The sequence below is a fragment of the Mustela lutreola genome, chromosome 3 (genome assembly GCF_030435805.1).
Source record: "Mustela lutreola isolate mMusLut2 chromosome 3, mMusLut2.pri, whole genome shotgun sequence".
Classification (NCBI taxonomy): domain Eukaryota; kingdom Metazoa; phylum Chordata; class Mammalia; order Carnivora; family Mustelidae; genus Mustela; species Mustela lutreola.
This window is the reverse complement of record NC_081292.1, coordinates 194304264-194323434: the sequence shown is the minus strand read 5'-3', so window position 1 is coordinate 194323434 and position 19171 is coordinate 194304264. Positions and strand designations below refer to the sequence as shown.

General features: G+C 44.4%; 1 protein-coding gene across 2 annotated transcripts in view; it reads left to right on the top strand.

The window, feature by feature from the left end:
• The window catches only part of PARD3B (par-3 family cell polarity regulator beta), a 1047303-nt gene that overhangs the window by 992381 nt on the left and 35751 nt on the right, over window positions 1-19171 (top strand). For both annotated transcript variants that reach the window (XM_059168302.1, XM_059168301.1), the window contains one exon: window positions 4003-4082. In XM_059168302.1, the coding sequence (XP_059024285.1) occupies window positions 4003-4082 (80 nt within the window). The remainder of the gene's footprint in view (window positions 1-4002; window positions 4083-19171) is intronic.

Here is a 19171-nt window from a genome sequence, read left to right as displayed (position 1 = left end):
TCTCTGCTCAGCGGGGAGCCTGCTTCCCCCCTCTCTCTGCCTGCCTCTCTGCCTACTTATGATCCCTCTCTCTCTCTCAAATTAATAAATAGAATCTTAAAAAAAATAAAAGCCACAATAAGTAAAGAAACAGACCAATTAAAATATGAACCAAAGATACCTTAACAGACACCCCATCAAAGAAAATATACAGATTGCAAATAAGCATATGAAAAGGTGCTCCACATCATAGGTCATCAGGAAAATATAAATTAAAACAACAATAAGGTATCACCACACACCCACTAGAATGGCCAAAATCTGGAACACTGACAACCCCAAATGCTGGTAAGGATGTGGAGCAACACAAACTCTCATTCATCACTAGCAGGAATGCAAAATGGTACCGCCACTTTGGAAGACAGCTCAGTAGTTTCATACTCTGAGCATACATTCCAGCAACCGCACTATTTGCTATTTCTGTAAGGGCATTGAAAATTATCTTCACACAAAAATCTGCAGACAATGTTCCTAGTAACTTTATTATTGTGGAAAGTTGGAAGCACCAAGATGTCTGTCAGTAGATGAATGGATTAAGTGGTAGAGCCAAACAATACAATATTATTCAGCACTGAAAAGAAATGAGTTATCAAGCACAAAAAGACACGGATGGAACTTAAATGCATATTATTAAGTGAAAGAAGATAATATATTTTTAAAAAAAGGCTACAGACTCTAAGATTCCAACTATATGATATTCTGGAAAAGGCAAAACTATGGAAACAGTAAAAAGACCAGTGGTTACCATGGGTTTGGGGAGAGGGAGGAATGAGTAGGCAGAACACAGAGAATTTTTAGGGCAATGGAAAAATTCTGTATGGTGCTATAATAATGGATACATGTCATACATTTGCTCCAACCCAGTAGAATGTACATTCCCAAGAGTGAGTCCTAATGTAAACTCTGGACTTTGCGAGCTGTGTCCATGTTAAGTTTATCAATTGTAACAAATGTTGCTCATGGTGGGGGTAGTGGGATAAGAACTCTGTGTACTTTCCTCTCAATTTTGCTGTGAACCTGGAAGTGCTCTAAAAAACCAAAGCTCATTAAGAAAAAAGTGCAATAATGGTTATAGCCATAATAATAGTGGTGGTGTTGCTATCACAAATACCCTTTTCCTCAATAGGTTCTGTTTCTTCCTTTAACCAAACACTTGACTTTCCCTGAAAACCAGTGCTTTTCTTTTTTAAATGCCTCCATATTGTTTCATTTTTGTTCTCTAGACTTAGAATGCCTTCTCCTGCTACTCCTACACCTTCTTCCCCCACCCCCGCAAAAATAACTTATCCTCATTCATATTCAAGTTTTCGATGAAGCTTCAACACCCATATGAAGCTGTCTTCAACTCTGCCAGGCGGACTTTCGTATCTGTTTCTCCAGACTCCTACTGCCTGCTCTCTTATGCTGACACTCCAGCAGTGATCTCATTGCACCGTAATTGTTTGCAGGCCTGTCTCCTCTATATTCAACGCCATGAAGAAATCTAGCCCTTCTTCATTCCTTGAAATATAGTGCTAGCGTGGCATTGGGATACAGTAGCTGCTCAGTAATCACTAAGTCCATGATTGCATTGAAGATGTTGTCGTGTTAATAGAGAAGCATGATATATGCATGATATAAATATAATAATTAAATACCTACACGGTTGGTGAAGAAGAGAATAATTTTTGATATAGAAGCATGCCACCCATCTTTGGTCTGTGTTCTGCTACTTCTGGGAAGTTTTTCCTGACCCCTTCCAGTGTCACATCCTGAATGGCATGTGATCGTACGTTGTCCTACATCATTCTTTAATGATTTCATTCTTGATACTTGTTTTCCCAACAACACAAAAACTTCCTTAAGATAAGGTTCATCCTACATTTCATATAATCTCTTATGCTGGTAGCTTTTCAGAAAAAGAAGCACCTGGGTGCTGCCTCTGAGAGACACCCAAACGTAGACAGCCATCCCTGGGCCAGGCCAGTTCTGGATAACAGTGTTGGAAGTATTAACTTGAAGTTTTATGGCCACCAGAAAAGATAACTTGTAAATGTCTGGAGCCATAGTAGGCTCATAATGCCTGACAGTCACAATTAAATAGTCCTGGTATTCATGCTAATTCTTCCTCCATAACCAATAGGTTAAAAACAAAACAAACCTTAGATAGAAGTGGCCGAGGACAGTAATTGTATCCTTCCCTTCTCTTTCTACACCATTTCTTTATCCCCTGTTTGTCTGATACCACCCTTGTCTCTGGTCTTTGTTAGAAAGGTCGGTGGTTTAAATCAGGGCATTTAACCTAATGCAGAGAATTCTCAGTCTTCCGGCAGCTGCTTCTAAGTCTGTGTGTGCAGTCTTCATCCTCACCTCGGTAATTCACTGGGCTGTTGCCTTCTCAGATAACTATGGCCATTCCTGTTCCATGGATTTGTGAAATACAAAGAAGTTTTGCAGGACACACTCTGAAGAGCCTCCTCTAATGATTGATACCTAGAATAGTCTTTCTTACTCTAAATGAACATGTATACTTGTTTTGCAACACCTCTCATAAGAGACCCTCCCCACGCACACCACCCAAGCTGGAATGATGGTTTCGTAGAGAGCTAGAACTTTTGGCGGGAAGAAAATAATTTGCAAGTTCAATGCTACCTAGAAAAATTTCCCCTACTGACTTGGCACCATTACTTCCTGTGCTTACTAGCAAACTCTCCCTTCCCCCCTCTAATGGTCCAGGTATTCTGTTTACCCGTTCCGTGCCCATTCCGTGAGGGCTAGCCCAGCCTGAGAGCCAGCATAAGGGATCCACAAACCATGTGTGTTGACATGAACAGGTGATGAATTGACAAGTCAACAAATACTTTTAAATACCTGGGTGCGTTCATCCTGTTTTGGATTGCTGTGATAGATGCAGAAGGACTATGTATAAAGTCTTGACATCCACAAAGCTAGCACACTTTAATCCTGGGGCCAGGCACTGCTCTTCCGTGTCTCAGAGGCTGATGGAGGAGACCGGAAGAGAGGTGAACAGAAGAAGTACAATGGAAGGGGAAAAAAATACTAAAGATCAACCCTAGATAGAAAAGAGGCAGTCTCTTCTCTGTGGTAGTTCCTAGGCGAGGGAACTAAGTGAAGTCTGGATGAGAGAGGGCTTCATGGAAGCTGTGGAGTAGACCATTGTCACCTGCCCTAGTTAGTAAAGAAAGGTTTCATGGAAAAGGTACTTTTAAAAGATATGGTCCTGGGGCGCCTGGGTGGCTCAGTAGGTTGGGCATCTGCCTTAGTTCAGGTTGTGATCCCAGAGTCTTGGGATCGAGCCCCTCATTGGACTCCCTGCTCGGGGAGTCTGTTTCTCCCTCTGCCCCTTCCCAATTTGTGCTCTCTCTCTCTCTAATAAGTAAAGTCTTTAAAAATAAAAATACAGCCCTTGTCACAGCCAAGTAGAGCCTAAAGAGATATGATGACTAAATGTAATAGGGAATCCTGGAACAGGAAAGGGATTGGGTTAAAATCCAAATCAATTGTGGGCTCTAGTTAATGGTAGTGTATCAATATTGATTCATTCATTTGAAGAAATATACCGTACTAATGTGAGATGTTAGCAGGAGGGAAACTGAGTTCTGGGAACTCCGCACTGTTTCTCAATTTTTCTGTAAGTCTCAAACTGTTGTAAAAACTAAAGCCAATGTAAAAAGAAAAAAAAAAAGGGGGGGGGTCTTACAGCCTACAGAAGCTCCCCAGCTTGGTGACAAGAAGGGGTCAGTTTGGCAATGACCCTTTTTGAAAGAAGCGACTGTTGTTCTATGCCATGTTTGTGGCTTGATCATCAGTTCCTGTAGCAATACTGAGATCATGTTTGCTTTTCCATGGTTGGTTTTTGGCAGGCAGCAGCAGCATTTGGGCACTGATTATAATTTTGCAATGCATTGTCAGTAACCAGGGTGTATAATGGATCTTCATCTCTAATTACTTTTCTCTCCACAGGTGTCTGGAAAGGGTCCAGATGGGAATGCACACAATGTCCGCTTTGAGGGGATGGAGAGACAGTACGCGTCCTTACCCAGGTAGATCACTCAGGGGTCTCCTATCACCAGCTTACCTACAAATAAAGTATTTAGAGAAATCTACATGAAATAGAAATCTGGCTTTGAGTTGGGGACTGTGTTATAATTTTCCTGACTGTCGTCTGTGACAACACCCGTGCCATCTTCACAACTGTGCTAATAATTGAAACACTTGTGGGTTATTTTTTAAGGGAAGAAAATAGTATATCATTGCAATTGAACATGTCAGCAAGAATATTGGATCCAGAATGGAAATCTTAAGCCATTGCTATAAAAATAGCATTGAACCTCCTGCACCACGCTGAGGAACAATAAAATAGTAAATCCTTGGTCCTAGCAGATACCTACAAGAAAGGGCAAGCCAACCTTAACCTTGGAGCTTCATGTGGGTGTTAAAAAGCAGGAGAGAAATGTGAACCTGGGAAGATGTTCTTTGCTTGATTTAGAATCTGTCGGATTCGCTAGGCAGTCAGCAAATATTGCTGAGAGGCGTAGACACAGTGAGGGGAGGAAATAATCGCGTGGGAAAAGTTCGCTTGGTGATTCTGGCCTAACGCGATCCACTTCTGCTGTAACTAGACACCCCTGAAAATGAGATACAATTCTCAAAGGCCCATGCTCTTATCTCTGAGATGAAGAATAATTTTGGTCTGCTATCAGTAGCACATGACAAAGAGGAGAACTTTCCAAGATTACGTCTAGTGCAGCTACTATGGGAGTGAAGCAGGGTGTGTGAGAAATGGTGAGTTCGGGGGTGAGGGGTGGAGGACAAACAAAGAAATGTTAACGCCAGCCAGAAAACTGAAATGTTACGGAATATCTCCTTTTAAAAAGAGGGGGGAGGATCCTAAATCGAGCTTTTTCATCGAAGTGGAATTGTGGAAGTGTTATCCCAGAGGGAGTTGCTGTGCTGAGTTTCACATTGGCTATAATTCTGTATGTGAATTTACAAAAATACCATCCTGGATATTGCAACAGGCATAGCCTAAGTGACCATCTGCTCTTATAAATAGTATGTTGATTTCCAAAAGTAATAAAATCTCAGATCTAGTGAAGAACCAATTGTTAACATTGACTGGGCAGGATACTCTGACTACAATGTTTTAAAAGCCTCTATACAACTCTATCTTATTTATCTCCCTGTTTTCTTTTTTTGTATGTTGTCTCATAGTCTTTTCTCATTCTTGATTTCTCTCCTCTCCTTATTTTTCTCTGGCCTCGTATTTTGTTTTCATTAAAAAAAAAAAAAAAAAATGGAAGTCATCTCCAAAATTTGCTTTAAATATAACATTTCTGGCTCTCAGTATTGAAGTGTATGGAAATTGTGGTTAAGGCAGATGGAAAGTAGTATGTTCTTATGAGAGGGGAGAAAAAAAAAAAACTGGAAAGAGTTTAATGTCTTCCTGGCCAACTTGCACCAGACTGCGGAAATGGAATTTTTTTTTTTTTTTTTTTTTGGTACAAATCAAAAGCTCAGGAATAACATTGAAATCTCTATAAATTTCACTCATTCATTTCCCATATATCTATTAATCATCTACTCCGTATCAAGCCCTGAGAATCTGAAAACTGGAGACAGGGTACCAGTCCATCCTCAGGACCTTACTCTCTCTCGGACAGGCAGCAGCAAATCAATTTCTTACGACAGAGCAGCAAATGTTTAGTTTAGTAATTATTAGCAGAAAGTCCTCTGAATTTCCAGCTCCTATTTATTTTTACTAATAAGCCCTGAAATGCTCAATCGTGGCTGACTCTCCAAAAGTCTATTTTAGGATTAAACAGTGCAGAGGGAGTTTTCTGACAAAGGCAATAAATTTATGCTGTTTGTGGCTCCGGAGCTACTGTCACAACCATGAGTTGACAAAATCCTGCCAGCCCCGAGAATATAACTGTAGCTGGAAGAGAAGCATATCAGACCAAAAACAGTGTTTGACCAACAGTGCACTCACGGTAGGAGTGATCAGCTGCAGGAAGAAACAGACCTTTGTGGCCACCTGGCAACCAGAGGTCTCCGTGATGGACCATCCGTGGGGCTCAGACAAATGCACAAGAGGTCTCTGGCACTAGTTTTCAAATGGAGGAGTTCCGCCTCAAGGTTTCATCTCAGCACCTCAAGGGAAGATGCAGAGAGCAACCTCACCAATGTGCCTCCAGTCCATGGTGGGGGCTCCAAGTTTACCCAACAAGATGCAGAATGCAGAGGCAGGGGACCCACCAGAGACCCAGCTCTGTGTGCCAGCAACATTTACCCTGGTTTTCTAGTTTCTCCCACCCTGGAGATCTTACTGTTCCCTACACCGAATCACAGCAGCTCCGCGGGGCTCTCCCTTTGCCAGGAGAGGGAGGTGAGCGCATCTCAGTAGGCACGTCGTCCCCTCTTTGTCACAGAGGCAGGGAGCTCTATGATATTTATGGAGTTAAAATTTTAATTAAAAATAGGAATAATTCAGGGACGCCTGGGTGGCTCAATTGGCAACATGTCCAGCTCTTGATTTCAGCTCAGGTCATGATCTCAGAGTCCTGAGACGGAGACCCACGCCCGGCTCCATGCTCAGCGGGGAGTCTGCTTCTCTCCCTCTTCCTCTCCCTCTGCCCTTTCCCCTGCTCATGCTCTGTCTCTCTCTCTCTAAAATAAATAAAATAAACCTTAAAAAAAAATAGGACAAGACATGAATAGACACTTCTCCAAAGAAGACATACAAATGAATAACAGACACATGAAAAACTGTTCATCATCATTAGCCATCAGGGATATTCAAATCAAAACCACATTGAGATACCACCTTACACCAGCTAAAATGGCAAAAATTAACAAGATAGTAAACAACAAGTGTTGGAGAGGATGTAGAGAAAGGGGAACCCTCTTACACTGTTGGTGGGAAGGCAAGTTGGTGCAGCTACTTTGGAAAACAGTGTGAAGATTCCTTAAGAAATTAAAACTAGAGCTACCCTATGACCCTGAAATTGCACTACCGGGTATTTATCCCAAAGATACAGATGTAGTGAAAAGAAGGGCCATCTGTACCCCAATGTTCATAGCAGCAATGGCCACAGTCGTCAAACTATGGAAAGAGCCAAGTTGCCCTTCAACAGATAAGTGGATAAAGAAGATGTGGTCTATATATAAAATGGAGTATTATGCCTCCATCAGAAAGGATAAATACCCAACTTTTGTATCAAATGGATGGGACTGGAGGACATTATGCTGAGTGAAATAAGTCAAGCAGAGAGAGTCAATTATATGGTTTCACTTATTTGTGGAGCATAAGGAATAACACGGAGGGCATTGGAAGTTGGAGAGAAGTGAGTTGGGGAAGATCAGAGGGGGAGATGAACCATGAGACACTGTGGACTCTGAGAAACAAACTGAAGGTTTCAGAGGGAAGAGGGGTGGGGGTTGGTGAGCCAGGTGGTGTATATTAAGGAGGGCACGAATTGCATGGAGCACTGGGTGTGGTGCATAAACAATGAATCTTAGAACACACACACAAAATAAAATCACACACACAAAAAAAAAATTAAAAATAAATAAATAAAAATTTTTAAAATTAGGAAAATTCTATCTATGAGAAGTTGGTGGTTAGCCTTACAAGGGACTAAATGTGCTCCTGACTGATTTGGTTCCCATGTGGTTTATGAAGAGCATCACAGTAGTTTTTAAATTAACTCAGTGATGCTGATTTATATGCCCAATTTGGAACTGTTGACACACAGAGAGAAAAAGCACACCAGCCCCTCCCGCACCCCCTCCCCCAGGTAGGGAGGGAGCTAGTAGCCCCGGTCAAGGACACCCTGCTCTGCTTTCACGAGATTCAGCCATCTTTAGGTAGGCTCATGCGCCCTGCTGCCAGGCCAACACACACTTCCTGAAGCCCGAGCCCTAGCCCAGGAAAAAGACAGTTCTTAGCACTTGGTAGTTAGGATGTCGCTTAAGGCTAAGGGCTAAGGCTGTTAAGTATTACTGTTAAGCAATGTTAAATCTTCTGCCTTGGAAGAGAAATGACTCTATTTCTTGTCTCCTGAGGGTGGTGTTTTTGGAAAGCAGAGAATCGCCCTAATACAACCTCGTTAGCAAACACCAGGCTCTTACCAGGACGGATGTTTTACCATCCTGTCCAGCCCCCACGTTCTCGGGTAGTAAACACAGTGAGATCAGCATTCCCCTCTTCTTGCCCGACGCAAATGATGACTCACTCTGAGGGAGTAGGGAAGCGGTTGTTTCCTAGGCTGCTCTAATGTGTGAACATCAGTGTAAGTATTTTTGCAAGCAGCTGCTTCTTCACTTCAGCCTTCCGGTCCCGCTCTGTTTTTACAGGCCTGCTTGCGGTCAGTCCCTCCAGCGGAGGAGAACGTGCTCCTCACCAGTCCCAAGCCGCCATTGTTCCCACCTGGCCCATCCCTGGCCCCAGGGGACCCCATTATCCTTTCTCCACAGATGGCTCGGTGCATCTGCACGTGATCTTACTCTCCCGGGCTTGTAATCAAGTGTGGAGTCCCAAGGAGTGAGCAAAAACATCTCTTCTGTGGTCCTATACATGTGGGCGGTGAAAGGTTGCTGGAAAAACTCATAAAAATGCCTTCCTTGGTTACACTGCAGAATGAACATTATGCAGCCTCAGCTGGGCCCCCACGGCCACGGCCGTCCAGAATTCCTCTCAGTCGTGCTGTCGACTCCCTGGCCTATCCCACAGTGGCCATTCCCACCCCGTTCTACGGCCATTAAATTCTGTGAGGATGACTAAATCCTCCAAGCCCAGTCTCTAGAGATGACCTCACTTCCTCTCCTTTATGACCTTGAGATGCTCAACATGAGCTCCTCTACTTCTGTTCCCCGCAGTTCAGACTCACTGTCCTCACTGACCACACTTCCTGAGGAGAGGTCACAAGGGCATGGACTTGGAGTCAGGCCCTAATTAGAGCCCAGCTCTGTCACCCATCACCTGTGTGACCTTGCATGAGGGGTCTAACTGCCAGTCTCAATTTGTTTATCTGCAAGTGAGGATGGACTTACGGTCTCTGTGTGGTGGTGGTGTGAGTAGTAGGTACAAACATAAGCAAAACCCTTAGTGAAGAGCTTGCCTGACATATTTTAGGGAATTTTTTCCCCCACAGTGTTAGGTCTTTTTAATTTTATCTCTGGGAAAGGCCTGTTTCTTGAGTGAGTCAAATCCATACATCAGAGCTCATTCCTGCTGGCTTCTCGGGGATCCTGGGCCACCAACTAGTCCTCTGGCGGATGCATCTTGGAGTCCCTTGGCAGTTGCTTTCCCCTACCCACCACCTCCTCTGTAAATGCATAGTTCAGATGCACAGTTCTTTGAGAGCTCACAGCGTGGACAAGGGCAGAGACAACACCTGCGTGGTAATACACTGGGGCTGTAACTGAGACTAAAGGATCAGCCAACTCTGGGGAAGGACTCAGGATCAGCCAACTCTAGGGAAAGACCCAGGATCAGCCAACTCTGAGGAAAGATCCAGGGTCCAAATGGTCAAGGGCAAGAGGACATAGCGAACCAATATGATCTGAGTAACACGCTGGACTAATGGACATCCTGGGAGACAGTAATTCTTGTGGATAGGGAGTTTCATACAAGGCTCAGATGGCAGGACGACCCCATGCACTTGACTCCCGTCCATCAGAGAAAACAAAGACCTCCCCTCCACCCTCCTCCTTCCTCTAGGCCCCACATTTCTGCCTTAAGAAGAGTGGCTCATCAATATGGGCTGTATTTCCACACCACCCACTGGGACAGTGGCCTCTTGCACTGGGCTGCTGACACAGACACTTCTAGCTGATTCTGTCTCTAGCTCCCCTCATCCCCGACCCCGCCCCCACACCATGTAGATTCTCTCTGAGCCGCTGCCTTCATTCCTACAGATTTAGTTCTCACCAGCCCGATGCTAATTTCAAATGAGCCTGGCTAACCTTCCTACCTCACCCTTCAAGACCCCAGCTCCTTGACCACTCCATCCTTCTACCTCCAAGATAGTTCAAAATTCCCATGCCCAAACCTAAGACCTCAATGTCATGTTTCTTTAGCTCTTCTTACTCTGAAATCCCATGACATTTGTTTGGCACCTTTCTAGTGCCACCGACCACTCCCTGGATTAGATTACGAAGATTTTCCACCCCTTTCCACCCCTTTGGATTATAAATTCTTCAAAATAAGGGATATTGTTTTATATCCACTGCCAGGACCTAACCCATGACCCTGTATAGGACAGATTTTTAATACATTGATGTACAAATGAAAATAGATTTGTTTGTATGTAAGTAAGTGATGGGAAAGAGTGTCTTCAGAGTTTTCTTGACCATTTGTTTCAGGACGCCATTTTCCAATACAACACTAACTTTTCGTGAGACTGTCTCTTTTCCCCGGAATCTATAGAATTCCAGACTTCTAAACATAGTAAATGACCATATACTATGTGCCAGGCTCTGTTCTAAATGCTTTATCTATACTGACTTACATAATATTCACAGCAACCCTGTGATGCACAGCAACCCTATTATTATCCCCATTTCATAGGCAAGAGCACAAGTACAGTCGCCCAAGTTCAAAAGCTAGAAATGGCAGAGGCGGGATTTGAACCCAAGCAGTCTGGCTTCAGGTTTGCACATTTCACCTCCAGAACTAAGGTTATCCAGCTCAGAGTCAGAACCAAAGTCTGTGGGGGTGCTTGGCTGACTCCGTCAGTAGAACATGCAACTCTTGATCTTTGGGTTATAAGTTCAAACCCCACATTGGGTATAGAGATTACTTAAAAAGAAAATCTTAAAAAGAGAGAGAGAGAGAGAGAGTATCCTTGCTCTGGAGAATTACATACTGACTGATGCATCTAAAGTTTACAAAGGAAAAAAAAAAAAAGGAACCATAGGGTCATTCTCACACTCCCTTGTATCATTTGCTCATTTTCTTGTCTTTCTCCCTCAACTGTAAGTACCTTTGAGGACAGGGACTATGTCTTATTCATCTTTGTATATGACACAGAACATTATTAATATACAGGTTAGGTAATGCCTTTCAACCATCTCTGTAATGCTGTCATAAAATCAATTCTTTTCCCATCCCCTTGGGTCCTTCCCTTGAAATATGAACAATTTAATGGGTAATTGCTAGATGAACATTAAGCAATATACTTTGTCTACCAAAAAGAGAATCCTGTTTTGTTAGAACCCTCCCGAGAGTTGAAAAGGCAGTATCTGCAAATTGGTACTTTGGTTCTTTAAGATTAAGAATAATGTCTACGCAGAAGGAAAAAAAAAAAAAATGACGAGACAGTTTTGTGTAGAAAGCTGCATGAACATTCCCAAAGAGGGAGAGACTTCCCTTCCCGAGATTGATGCGGGACAGAGGCCTGCTCCGGCTGTCCTTGGCTCCCAGTCCTGACGTTGCTTTAACCCGTATTGCATAAATTACTGGAGGGGGAAAGAAAAATGTGTCTCCGTTTGTCTCCAGCAGCTTTAACTTGGCTGTGTAATGAGAAGCAACATACTAGAACTGATTTCGGGTAGAAAGAGCAACTTCAGAAGGAGCAAACAGCTTATGCTTGCTTCCCAGGAACCCAAAATAAACTTGCTTCCTAAGTGTGTTCCCAGTGTTTTCGTGTTGCGCAGGATTGTGTTCAGATCAGTAGAACATGCCATAAGAACATACTTCCGCTTTAACATTTCAGTTGGTTCATTTTGTCGGTTTCAGCTTTCTTGTCTGCATATGCTTTTGCCCACCCAGGAGGACTCAATCACAAGCATGTAGCTAATTTCAAAGCTTGCGACGTGCACTCTGCCTACTCTGTCGTGTTGTCCCTGACAGCCTTTAGCTGGGCATCCTCTGTGCCTGCGACTGTCATCTACCTGGCTGCTTGAATACCTCCTCCCTCCCTCATTGCTCTGGTTCTCTTCGAGTGAGCTTCTGCTCTGCTCGCAGCTACTCCATTTTCCTTTGCCAGCCTTGCATTGTTTTATAGCACTTGCCAAGCAGATGGCCGTGACATTCGAGCTCTGCAAAGATTTCTACCAAGGCCGTGGGACTGGTCTCTTCTGCGGCTAAGCTAGGGATTGAGCGAGTGCAGTGAAAATGTGAGCAATCGGCACATTAGGGGTGTGCGTGTGAGCGTGTGTCCGGCGTTGGCTGGGGCTTCAGCCATCTGGGCCCTGTGGAGGTGGACAGAGCGTCCACGTTGCCTACTTAAGTCCTTTACTCTGCCACAAATTGAGTTCGTCAAATAAGAGGCTTCGTGAGCATATACGCACTGCCCGCGGTAGACACGGCAGCAGTCAGATATCCAGTCCGGGTCTGAGGCCATTCCGGCGAATCCTTCTCCTCAAGGCACTGGACAAGGGCCTGCGGCACATCATCTAGATATGGCTACTCATGGCCAGTCTTTCTGCTACCTTCCTGGTGGCACCACTTTATCTGAACTGCCTATCTGTGCGTGAAGGACCACCTTTCAATGCTCAGGTATGCGATCGCTGCCCTGACTTTGGAGGGGAGCTATGATGAGCTGAGGAACCTGTCTAGATCATATCTCCTGCACCTGCATATGACAGAACGGAATGCCTTTTGAAAATCAGGGAAGCCCTGTTACCCCACCAGTCTAAACGTCCCCTCTCCTCTGGCTCCTGGTGCTGCAAATCTAGTCTCTGCTTTTCCTGCTGTGTGGAGTCAGCTGCCTGTTTGGTTCCTCTGACCCCACCTCACTCCATGCAGAGGACAGAATAACGAATTAGTGGCGATTTAATTCTTTGTGAGATGAAGATACCTCCACTGTCAACTCAAACTTCCTGAAAAATGCAAAAAGCCCTGGCATGGAAGACGGCCTCAGGATTTCAAACAGCGGAGTTCAGGGGGTTAATGCTACTGCCGTACCATTTTTATGTCACTTAGTTCCTCCGATAAAAGTCCATTTTAATCAAACTTTTCATCATGTCCTCATGGCCAATATATCCTTGATGCCAGTTAGAATATTTAATATTAATTATTCAGGGAAGGCCTCCATTATGAGTTTAGTTAGACGATTAGTGATTTAAAACCTGTTAAGGCCCATTACAGTATTGATGTCCCCAAAATAGTTTTCACAGAATCTTGATGGACCACATATATTAAATTCCACTGATCTTAATTTTCCCTCATTGTCCCTAGAAAATTCTGAACTATGACACGTCTATTCGTTCAATACCGCTTTTAGACGAGGAGGGTATGCCTGCGATTTCAACAGCGCCAAATCTGATCTTACCTTGAACTTGAAACCTGTAAAGCCTGGTAAACGGACGTCCGTGTTTCCCTCCTACACCTGTTCGAGTTTTAGCATTTATGTCCCGCTTTTCCAGCCAAAAGAAAAGGGTTCTTTTGCGTCTGGGCAGTTCCTCTGTGGAGCGCGTTGCTCTGTCTTTAATTTCTCATATTCTTTGGTTATTCTGGATGTTTTCCTCTTGTATTGTCATCACTCTACCATCTGCCACCAGAAGCTCATGGCCCTGGATGACTGTGGTGAGTTTCCTGACCTGCCGTAGGGCTTTGTGTGATGCTCTCACTCTGCACCTGCCTCCCTCTGTCGTTTGCAGCTCTCCGGCCATTTGCTGCCGTCCCCCGGCCCAAGTTCCCGAGTTTGTCCCTGTGTCAACCTACCGCGGGCAGAGACACTCTGACTAAACCAAGTGTATGAATTCGTGACCATATCTGGTTTGAATATGGGTGTGAGAGCCGTGTTTTATGGTTCTTTACAATGACATCACCTCACTCAGCTGTGCAGCCACGCTGGATAAAAAGTGAGCACCTCCCAAAGGCATGGACGCATGATGTCTTCAGCAGGCATACTAAGAGCAAAGTCCCTAGGTTTAGTTTCCACTTTCATTCACCAACATCTGCCTGCAGATGGTTTCAAAGATGCCATATTTATGCCTAAGCTAGCCAACTGTATTTGAAAAGGCAACAAAACCAAGAACAATGAAGGCAAAGGCAGAAGGGTCACGATGTAAACGTGTGCAACACCTACCACGCGCCATGTACTTTCTGGGGGTTGTCTCACTTTCTCTCTCCAGCCAGCCAGGTAGGAGTCATTAGGATGCTCATTTTTGGAAAAGGAAACAAATCTGTCCTTCAAGTGGCAAGATCAGAATCAGAATTCAAACTCAGTTCTTTCTGGTTTTCAAGATCTTTTTTACCTGCCCGCTAACACTGACAAGTTAGGGAGGGGGTGGAATTCAGCAGCTTTTTTCTCGAGTAACCTGAGTTCATGGGAAGGAAGATATCTGGGGCCATATTAGAAATACAGTCATTGTTTCTTAGGGCTCCGAAGAACATGGGAAATGTTGAAACCTGCAGGTAGTGACGAAGTAATAAAACACAATAAGACAGATAATAGGGAATTTATGAGAAAAAAGAAAATTGCTTTCGAAGCATATCATTTTTCACCTTCTATCACTGTTTTCCCTGAGTTAAAACAAGATAGCCACATTTTCCTTACAGCAATTATTCTATTCCTATCAGGAGCATAAATAAGGTGGAAATGGCTCCACCTAGGGCTGCACGGGCACAGCGGCTGTGTACCCCAAGTGCATGGGCCAGGTTCCCGGCCCCTGGACCACTCTCAGCACTGCCCTTCCACAGAAGCACTTGTAATGGGGCATCGGGGAGGAACCAACACTCACTAAGGATTTATTGTGAGCTAAGAACTCTGGTGGGTACTTCAAATCCAACCTCATTTATTTCCAGCAACAATCCTGAAACAAATATTATTATGCCGATTGACAGATGAAGAAACTGAGGCTCGAGACCCAAAGTGATGGGGTCAGGGTTGCTCATAGAACAAATGGCAGGCTTTGGATTTGGTCTAGCTCCTTCTACCTCTGAAACCTCTAGAATCTTTAAAAATCAAGGTGTCTTGTGCTAGAGAGAAGCATTCAATGACCTCCCTTTCCTGAGGCAGCCCTCACTGTGCTGACCCCATCCTAAATCACTGCAGTCTGGAACTCTAAGACATGAAAATGAACAAAGCCCTAACAGGCATTCAAAATCACCAAGAACGGCAACCACGAACTACAGAGCTCCCCTTAGCATATATAAACACCCACCTCCTTCCAGCTGAAACATCTTTTGAACAGTACTCTTTGTTAAAGACAAGCTCTCTGTTACGCACGTGTTTAAAAAATATACCAATTGGTTCCACTTGAGCAATTTTCGTAGCCAGGAAAGAATTGTTGCTTCCTTCGAAGTATGGGCCTGGCCGCTCCCTGGGGGACATGGCTGCGATGCAAATGCCAGATAACTGGGGAGGAATGGCAGCAGTTGACTGCATTGCTTCAAGTCCAGAGAAGAGAGCTTTGGCAGTCAGTTACCACGGAGGTGCCACATGAGCCCATCTGTGCCCTGGATTTCATGTGACACAGGCCCGCTAACCTCAGTCCCTGTGCCAGGAAACACCTTGGTCCAGCTCCATTATTTCTAGCAAAGGCAAACATTTGCAATACAAATGTGGGAAGGGTTGGGACAGAAAGAGCAGCATCCAGAATGTGTTCTTGCTTTGATTCCAAGTCTTCAATTAAGCCTAGATGGAAGTGGTTCGGGCTGGTCCCTATAGAGGATCGTCCCACTCGACGATCAGCAAAACTGACCCTTGTGGTTGAACAAGGAATGACATGTTAAGTAGGTAGGAACCTGGCAATTTCTACCTGGCTCCTCTCCACCAACAAGACACTCTGGGGCATGAGAAGTCACCTTTAAACTTGGCCATTGCTTGAAAGTGAAGACAGGGTGGTGACTGCTCAGATAAGGTTTCTGCCCACTAATTGCTTGCATGTAGCCGAGGCAAATGCACACCCATTTCCAGAAATGATAGTGTCTGACAGCCTGGGTTTTACAAGGTACCGGAAAGAGCTGTAATTGTTGTGGGAGACGTTTAAGATGGAAAATAAGCACGTTGAAGTATTTTAAGGAGTTTGCCACAATGATGTTTTTCTTCTGGAAATGGTCCTATAAAATCAGGATCAGGGTTTGTGCTTGCTTGATCACTTTCCACTGACATGTCGGTGCCTTTGACAATTTATGCTGAATGGTCTAGACTGTGTGACACCCTCTTACAGTCTTTTTCCCTGATATCCAGAATCAAGTCCATATAGAAGCCAGAGTTGCTAGCCCATATTCTATGCATAGTGTCCAAATGTGCCGCATGTAGTATGGCCAAGATAATGGGAGGACTGCTTTCTGTGGATTGGTTATAGGCAAGTCACTTTTACTATGGTACCACCCTTAGACAAGACCCCCTTGTCATCAGCTTGAATTCCATAATTTGTCCTTTTTCTGGTCAGTTCCTTCATATCTGATTTTTTTAAAACCTTTTAGTCCTGAATTGTTCAGCACTATCTGTGCAATTTTATTAGCCTAAACAGATGCGCTGAAAAAGTCACCTAGGCTTGCTTATTCCTTCATTCAACACCTATTTGCTGACTAATATATTCTGTAGGCCTTGAAGCTACAATAAGAAAGCCCACAAGACACACTCCCTTGACTAGGAAGCTTGTAATCGAGTGGAAAGATAACAACCGTACAATCACAAAGAAAACATAAAATTTCAACTTGGGCCCTTATGAAACACAAGAGATACGTGAGTCCAGGAAATTGGACTGAATCAAGGGAGGGAGTGATACCTGAGCTGTGACCTGAAGGAGGTTAGAGAGAAGACGTAAGGAACATTCCAAGCAGGGAAAACATCCTGCGCAAAGGCTTTGTGCTAGAAGACAGCACAGTGAACCAAGAGACTGAAAAAAGCCTGGGACGGAGACTTCAAGAGCAGCAGAAGCAGGAAGAAGTCAGACCAGGAGGGGTTCAGCATGTTTATAGTCATCCAAACCCTCATTAGAAGCCATTTATGGGTTTTAAGCAGGAGGAAGGCATAGATTGGTGTTTTAAGCAATTTTGTTTTTTATCTTGTAATTTTTAGCTACAGGGTGAAGAATACACTGGAGGGAGGGAGGGTGCAAACCAGTTCAAAGGATACTGCTGCAGCTCGGGCGGGAGAGGGGGGCCATGCAAGGGTGGTGGTGATGACAGCAGAGAGGGGAGGAGACGGCGGGAAGAACTGACAGAATGTTCTGATGGATTGCATGTGGAGGTGTTGGGGGTAAGTAAAGCCAGGTGTCAAGAACAAATCCCCACACAACGGCATGGGTGGTGCTACCATTCCCCAAGAGAGGAAGTGCTAGGAGAGGACCAGGTCTCTGGGGGGAGGAAGGGGAAAGATCGTGAGTGTGAGTTGAGATACGCTAGACTTGAAATGCCTTTTAGACTTCCGGAAGGAGATCTTGAGATGCACGGCAGAGACAGCTCAAGGAGGAAGGGAAGTGCTGTGGCTAATCCGGGGTGTTAGACCAACGTGTACTCTTGAACACAGAAAACCCCAGGGCGTATCAAGGGTGATGATGTCACAAACCTCAGTCTCCTACTCAGAAAGTACAAAAAGAGCGAGGTGGACAGTGTAAATTGCATAGACCTGGCTTCCTGTCCGTGACTGTGAGTTGTCTTCCCTGCCTATATGGACAGCAAAGGCTTAAATCTGTCCCTGTCTGTGCTGTTTCACTCTGGAAATTATATTTTTCTCAAGTAGTAAGCACTGGTGACTTAATGCCATCTGGCATTCTGTGACTAAGCATAGCTCTGACCCCGTAAAGTGTAAGCATGAAGATAATAAGAAACAGCGGAAGTCACTTTGGTGACTGCGCTGTCCTTAAAAGACAGAATATTCTTGTTCTTCAGGAATATGTCCTGAAATATTTAGGGGTAAAAAGGCACAAATCTCCAATTTACTCTTAAATGGTTCCAGAAATATGTGTATGTGTATATAATAATATGTATATGTGCATGTTTATAAATATGGAGAGAAAGAGGGTGCGTGGAGGTGAAGGAGCAGACCGGAAGAAAAGAGAATGAATGAAAAAGTAAATGGGGCACAGGTGAAGATGTCGTAAATCCGGAGAAAGGCTACAGGGCGTCCCTTTTCCTATTGCTGCAGCAGCAAGAACAATACCAAGGAACGGTGGAAGTTCCTGTAATGTTCTAATGACAACTCAGAAGTAACCAATGTCCTCATTCTAAAGTCTGAGGCTGGGTTTGCCCCAGAAGCAGACCCTGGGACAGATACTTGAGAGCAAGTGATTTTATTTGGGAAGCGATCCCAGGAAGTATTGGAAGGAAAGTGAGGAAGAACAGGGAAGAAAGCCAGTCTATACCGCATTCGCGTGCAGGTTACCACCACGGGCAATGGGGATCAGTTCTGCTAGGGCCCTCTGGAAGTCGTAGGGAACACATTCACACCTTGTGCTACCCTGGAGCAAGGATGTTGCAGAATTTATCTTGCGAATCCTATTTGTCCTTGGCTAAGGATTGCTCCTGAAGGAGCCAGCTCCCCAGCACTTATGCCTATCTAGAGCCCTGGTACCAGGAAGCCTCAAGCCAAAAAGCACAGACATGCAGAGTGAGTCCTGTAGTGGACCGGAAGTGGGGAGAGCGGGGTGGGACGTGCAGCGCTGCTACAGCGAGGGAGCCAGAAGTCCCGGGGTCAAAGTGGATCAGTCCTGACGTCCTTACACAGGAGCAAAAGAGATGGTTATTAAGTAGCTCCAGACAGTCTTGATGCATTCATTTTATTTTTGAAGGAGGTGTTGTACAAATTGGTCATGTCTTCTATGGAACACGATGACTAATGATAGCATTGACAGAGCTGCCCCAGAGAGGAACCTCAGAAGAATGTATTTCCGGTCTCTCTGTTTCACTCAAACATACAGTTTATCAAAATGATGGAAAGTCTTTGATGAGTTCATTTTCTGTTAAGTCAATGTTCAGAACCTCGCTGAAATATGGCAGCACTTCTGAGAATGCCAGAACAGGAAATCCTCAGGAAAACGGCAGTTGGGTACTTAGGAGCCTAACTCAAGGATGCCCATTAATGTACGATGCCAGTTTGAGGGTCTGCAGTGACTTGACTTACAATCATGGCTGGAAACACATAGCTGGTCAGGTTTGCATGGATTTCAACAGGCCACCTTTGCTCCAGTTAAGAATAGCAAGAACTTGGCCAAATGCAAGGACCAGTGG